This window comes from Echinococcus granulosus, assembly GCF_000524195.1.
Source record: "Echinococcus granulosus chromosome Unknown EG_S00003, whole genome shotgun sequence".
In the NCBI taxonomy this organism is placed as follows: Eukaryota; Metazoa; Platyhelminthes; class Cestoda; order Cyclophyllidea; family Taeniidae; genus Echinococcus; species Echinococcus granulosus.
In genome coordinates, this window is record NW_020170383.1 from 2262137 (window position 1) to 2269202 (window position 7066).

At 41.7% G+C, this 7066-nt stretch overlaps 1 protein-coding gene across 1 annotated transcript; it reads left to right on the forward strand. All coding sequences in view use genetic code 11, as the record gives it.

Annotated features, from left to right (window-relative positions):
• Positions 1 to 410: 410 nt before the first annotated feature.
• Positions 411 to 4311, forward strand: EGR_00928 (Programmed cell death 6-interacting protein; the record flags this gene model as incomplete). The annotated part of the gene is made up of 7 exons (XM_024490177.1): positions 411 to 552; positions 653 to 879; positions 1190 to 1711; positions 2491 to 2893; positions 2968 to 3278; positions 3464 to 3560; positions 4205 to 4311. The coding sequence occupies 7 exons, from the start codon at positions 411 to 413 to the stop codon at positions 4309 to 4311; spliced, it is 1809 nt and encodes a 602-aa protein (XP_024355580.1).
• Between the last annotated feature and the right edge of the window lie 2755 nt (positions 4312 to 7066).

The following is a 7066-nucleotide window of genomic DNA, read 5'->3' on the forward strand; positions in this document are numbered from 1 at the left end:
CATGCCATTTCTTATGCCTCTTCATCTGGCTGTTTTCTCCTCTAGGTATTGTGATTTGTTGGAGAGCCTTGAGCAACGAATCCCTCTTACAAACCAGGATATACCCATTGCCTATAAGTGGTACGACTGTTTCAGTGGATCTTCGAAAGTTTTTAGGAGTTCAATGAGTACCTTTTAATGCTTTCATCATATGCTTTCTTAGAGGGATATAATGCCGGCTTTGATCGGTGTTGTATGCTTTTCAACCTTGCTGCGTGTCATAGCCAAATTGCTAAAAATCAGAACACCAACGATGACTGTGGCCTTAAAATTGCTGCCAAATCATTCCAAGTATGTAACTTATATCTAGGCCTTTGTCAGCGGTAATGCCATTTTTATCCCTTTTTTTAACTCTTAAGATAGCTGCGGGTATGTTTGACTACGTCAAGATTCTGCTGCCAACTTTTTACGCCCAATCGCCAACATGGGATATGTCGGCAGAAGCACTAGCCGGCTACTCATCTATAATGCTTGCTCAGGCCCAGGAATGTATTTTCATAAAAGCCGAACATGGTAAGTGCTAAATATCCCACTGATTTCCCTAACTCCCTTCTTCTGGTGTAAAATTACCCTGCTTCATTTAATGTCGGCGAGTGCCTCTCTTCCTTTTCAGACGACATGAAACCTACTGTTGTATCCAAATTGGCAAATCAGGCTAGTTTGCTTTACAATGAGGCATTGACCGCTGTCTCCTTGGCTTCTTTACGACCTTATTTGCCCAAAGAATGGTCGATTTTGCTGTCAAATAAGGCCGCCATGATGGAAGTGTATGCGGAGTACTATGCCGCCTTTGCCGCTGAGGCCGAACAGTCGTTTGGTGAACAAATATCTCGCCTTAATGTAAGTCGTCGTTGCTAATATGTACTGTCCAACTAAGATTTCATATTAACGTTATTCTTTTACTAGAAATTATCTTTACACTATGTCTGCTCAAAAATAACAACCTCTTGTACTCCCGCGGCGTTTTTTAATGTACGTAAATGTGGTTCGTTTGATAAACCAAATTTTGGGAAACGCTATACTTTGCCGTAATGGGGCACGGAAATCGGATGTTTTGAAAATGGAACCTGAGAAATTGCTGGTGTGTAGTCTTTTCTTATATTCCTTTATTCATCGAAAGCTAACCATTCTGATTTTCGTCACACTTTAGAAAACATTGGCACTACTGAAGAAGATTTCTCGTAGTGAAGGTATGAAGGATTTCTATGCTAAGGTGGAGAGGACACGTGACCGCGCCAAGAAGGACAACGATCTTATTTATCACGAGATTATCCCAGACCCCAAAACTCTTCCATCAATTGGAGTGGCCTCGGTTGCCAAAAAAATTCCCGTTACATTCCCACTGGCGGGCAAACCGCCCAAGGAGCTCTTTACTACCCTTGTGCCGATTCCAGTGTATAATGCCACCCAGGTAGCTGACGGTGTGTGTCGTCAGATGATTTCTGTCGAGGTAGGGCGTTTAAGAGAGGCTACTGACACCTGCAATGGGGTGATGGCCTCTCTTAATCTGCCTGCTGCAGTGCAGGAGATCGATGGGTCGGAGGATGCTGTCTTCAATCCCCTTTTCGAAAAGGCTGCTATTATCCGCCAAAATGGAGGTGTTGCCGCCCTACGGGAGAAAATTTCTTCTCTAGCTGATGGAAACACTAGGAATGCGGAGATCGTTGAAGATGTAGGTTTCCTTGTATTTTAGAAATATCCGAATTGAAAATCAGGTGCGGCTCCTTCGTTTTAATCTTATTCCCTCTCTGTCGTCTATCACCAATGGTGGACTTTTCGGTTTGTTACTCTTGTTATCGTTTTGAGATTAACTCCATGTTATTCGTTAAGTCTCGAAACCACTGTTGACAAATTTCACAAGGTAGACGTTTCGCGAAACTTTTCTTTGATCTCTGATGTGTGAATACTTTAGCGCATTTGGCCTTTGTCATTTAAAGTCAGATTTATTTGTGTACTATGCTATCATCTCATTTACACTCAATATATACCACGGATTGGCTTTCAATTTCTATGTGGGTGTACGTACCATTAACTTATTGACAAGTGTAAGGCAGCGGAAATATCTAAAGAGACATTGTAAACTTAAACTTGTATAGTAGATCAATTTCACCATGACAATGGTTTATTACTTCAATATTCCTTTGAATTCAAGTGAGGTATTTTATCTCGTCTTTGTGTATATGACGCGCACGTTGATATTGTGCAGATAGAGTTGATTATGTCCTCAAAAACCACATGATTTTAAGAATATTATCAATACTGGTCGCTGCTCCTTGTGCTCACCGCCTGATTTCGCGTTCAATGGTTGGTACATGCGGGTTGCGCATTCTCTGAATATTCCCGTTTATTGTTGCAAATTGATTCCCTTTAATTTGCCATTTCATCTGCTTAGCCTTTTCGTTACAGGGTGTGGTCCCTCCTAGCTGTTACTGATGAAATTTTTTGGCACAGATATTCTCGACGATAGAGGAAGAAGAGAAGACGGACAATGAACTTCGAGAACAATTTGGTGACAAGTGGAACCGTCAACAATCTTCTAAACTGAATAGCGGGTGGCGCGCTGAAATTGCAAAGCACCGTCAGTTGTTGCAACAGGCTGGCCAAACCGACAAGGGACTAAAGGAGCGCTTTAGCGTCCAGGAAGCTTCCTTCGATCATTTCAGTGGCTCGGAGTCGGAGCTACGGGAGTACATCACCTCCGAAATGGAGAAACAGGGCTCATCGACAGTTCTAGGAGGCAGTTCCTCAAAGAAAAAGGCTCTGTGTGCTCTCTGTAATCAAGTCGATACAATGAAGAAGGAGCGAGTGGATCTGCAAAAGCAGTTGGAACAAATAAAGCTCCCTGAAAGCCTCAGTATGTTTTTTTTTTTGATTAGATTCTATATTCCTTTTTGAGGTTTTTATCACGTTCCTGTTATCTATTTTTAGCAAAGGAATTCCTTAAAATCTACCAGAAGGGTGGGACAATCGACGCGCAATCACTTGCTACCGAACACGTCAACAAAGCTCTTGAAAGTGCGCGCGATTGCATTCGGGAGAGTCTTGACAAACAGACGTCCATGTTGAAGGACATTCAGTCTCTTTACGAGTCCATCTTTGGCAAAAAGAAGGAAGTTGCTAGTGCACTGACGACACTTTTAATGGCTGCCGAGGCATACGATCAACTTTGTCAAGATGTGGGACAGGGTATTACCTTTTATGCCGACCTGACTGGCATACTCATTAAATTTCAGAATAAGGTTTGTACTTTACTGTTTTGTCTGGTTTACTGCATCCGTGACGAATGAATGATGAATGTATGTTGAATTTCATCATTTTCTTTAAGCCCCTTGCATATGACTGGTAATTACTTTTCTTTAGATAACTTCACTGATAAAATTTTTCCACCTTTTTAATAATGTTGGTGTTATCTGTTTTTTTTCAGGTAAACGATTACGTTTTTGCAAGGCGAACAGAGAAGAAAGAACTTATGAAGGATATATCTAAAGAAATGAGTTCTGAAAGACCCTGTGGTGCACCTGGTAAGGTTTCTTTTTTCTCTGGTTAGCCCAGTGCTTAAACTGTTTTTGAACAGTTGGAAAATCCTTATTTTTGATTGAATAACTGACAGTTAGTCAACTATTTGCCTTATTTCTGTTTTAATAAGTTCGTGTTTTACAGATAGAGGTCGTCATTTGAAGTTATAAAGACTGGCAACTGACCCGTTAGGAAATGAGGATGTACACTTGAATGTGTGAGGGCGTCATTTGAGGTCATCGATGGTTGTCAGTCCGCTTCTTTTCTTCTTTACATACGTAGAACGTCCTCCTCCTACCTACAAGTCAGCGCCTGAAACTGCGACTGGGCAACCCAACAGTTCGGCGTCGGCCCCACCCCCGGCGCAGTCTTTTCCCCCCGGTGGCGCTCCAGCCCCCGGCTACTGGCCTGGCTACGGTACCTATCCGACTCCTCTCCCTCAGGGCTTTATGCGTGAGTCCACTTGCGTGTTGTGTGGGGTCCTTTATGATTCCCAAATTCACTCTCACATCGCATTGTGGCCTGGTTAACCCCATTTGAAATTGCTTGTAGCATCTAGTAGTGTTGATTGCCATGACTACGACATGAAGATAGGGCAATAAGTAGTTGGTTAGGATATTTGTTCCGAATTATTTACTTTCTGTTATAGCGCCAGGGACGCCTAATATGCCGATGTACGGCATGTATGGTGGTTATCCGATGCCCATGTACCCCATGCCAGGGTTGCCATCACAGACTCAGCAACCTCCGCAGTGAGAATTTTCCGTGTTAGATTCTTACCCTGCCACTGTGCCACTCCTTGCTGCACCCCCGGCGTTCTCTGTGTGCGTGTGATCTTGCTCTCCCACTAATAAGGTTGAGCTACTATTTTTGTTCCCCCCTACTGTCCCACGTATTTTGATCATCGTATTTTCTCTCTAACACTTTTTCATCGGTTAAACACTTTCGAAAATAAATTGTTATAATATTCGTCAACTGTTTTTGCCAATGTAATTATTCTTCTATTGAATGAATCATCAATTACTTGTTGGCGAAACGGGGGTTTGCATGCGCTGAGTTTGCCCACCTAAATTGACCTCATACTTCTTAGTTTAACCCACTCCGTTGTTCATGAATGTCGGTTTTTATAACACCCTTTATACTCGCTTTATGGTAGCCAAACTTTTTGTATATCCGTTTTTAGTTAATGGTGGTCACAATGCTGTATTCTGCATATGCGACTTCTTTCAGGGAATGCAATGATGTGATAGTTTTTTTGGCCCAAAATGGTTCCGCTAGATAATTTGCTGTCTTGTAATGCACGCCGGCAGCTAGTTTGTGTTGGGAGGCTGTAGTCAAGGCAACTGTTTAAATTCTAGTACGAAGTAGACACGAATGAGTAAGCATTTGCAGTAAACAAAGTGGATGCTGTCGCCTTTACAAACAATGCCTGAGATCTTGATGCTGGCCGCATGATTTGTTGTTGCTGAGCCTGTTAGTCTGATGTGGATGCTAATGTCGAACCACTTTTATTTTAGTCAACTCGTTGCAAGTATTAAACACATTGCTATTTTTACCTGTCAAATCACAAATTACCACCAAAATATGTTTGAATATGTCGTGTTTCATGCAATTCTCAAATTCTATTAGGCCTTTCTGTGGTGAATTAATGCGTCTGAACACGTGTCTTCAAGCACGAATGCGATTTCTGACGTCATGTTACATCTGACGCATTAAAGGGAGTGAATTAGTGATTCAGTGGAGCGAATTTACTTGGTGGCTAAATCTGGCGAAGCAAGCTTTCCGCGCCTTTTTCATCTCGATGCTCATCTACAAACGGCACTGCCTAGCCGAATTTCGTTCTCTACCATAACTATAGTATGTTTGTTCGAGCCATATTATACCCATAACGAGCACAAAAACAGTCCAGCTTCATTCAAACCGTTCCAATTTCAAAATAAGGGTCCGTCCACAGCTTAAACTATCAGTTCCAAGGTGGATTTTCGGCGGATCACGGCCATCACTTTCGCGACCACTGCTCTCTTAGTACCCAAAACAATAACCCCCATCTGAAAGCAAATTTGAACACCAAATGGGGCCACCTCTCCAGCTTTCGATTCTTGCAGTTATATTCGAGTATGCTGCTGAAAACTCTATCACCATTGCCGTTACCTCGGGTCAGTGGTGTCAGCAACATAGCTTCTCTTCCGCCTATGTGAGGAACAATAAGGATAACTAATTTTGTATAATTTATACTCAGAAACCTAAAGAACGCTCGGGCTCCCAATGCCATTTTCCAATCTCGCAATTTGGGCAAAGGCATTAATATCGTTCGTACTCCTTTAACTTTGGTCCCCGAGCATCAAACACAAGACCGAATGGTACTCATCATTTGTGGAAATTGATGTTATCAACACTGCAAATATCAGCGTTTGTGTATTTTTAGTGAATGCTATTAATACAATTGTTGCGCGTACTATTCGCTGTGAGGGGTTTGAATTCATAAAGAGGAGCGCGTTTGTTTGTGGTGTGTTAGGAAGATGGAGTACTCAGTGCATACTCTTTTAGCCACAACCGCCTTCTAGTTTATTTCCTTCAGCTTCATGTCATTGATGAACAAGTGTTGCCCACCTTCGGTATATCTGTATAATAATAGCAAATCGGAATCCTGTCCATAAATCTAATCGTAGTCATCGGGTTAAGATAAATAGCGAAAGTGCTTTAAGCTACTTACCAACCTTGTTCCCACAATTACAAGCATCAAAATGCTCAATACATTGCTAAATACCGTCCCTTTTCCTACTGCAAAGCACTCAATTACTTATAAGTAAACATAATTCCCCTACTTATTCAACAGTCTTCAGTAACGATCAAGGCGTGGCAATGGTCACATGTCTTGAAAATTCACTGATAGATCATGATAGCAGTGCACGAGAAAAAATTTTACAATTTCACCGCAACATTTGGATTCTTTAGCCATATTTGGCCTAGGGATTTCGAACCGATGAATTACTCTATGACTTTATGGCTTCGGTTCGTTCAATATGCATACCTTCTACACTGGTGGCGGCTTTACCTACCAAAGCAGTCCCTTTTACTTCTCACTATAATTTGATGATAGGACAAATTCGAAGTTTGATGATGCTCGGTAAATCCTGTACTTGCTTCCCGCTCCCTTATTCAGAAATCCAATCGCGATCCTTCAAATTTTAATGATGAAAGCAATTGTACTTTAAAATAAGCAGTGTCTTCTGCCATTTAATCTGTAATAGCAACAGATTACTCAGTATTTCAGTCTTAACAACGTATTCATCCAGACGCCCTAGATGCTTCGATTACAGATACAGATGTGAAAATAAACAGGAAGCCAATTTTTAGGGCGCTTAGATGATCACTTTCGGACTACTTTGCCTGTAACGTCATCTGACATATCAAATACCAAGAGAATTTTATTTGACCAAATCCCAACGCATTTAAGCAAAGTTTCCCTTAACCTCAGGTGTGACATTTCTGCAGGTGCGAAAGTGTTTTG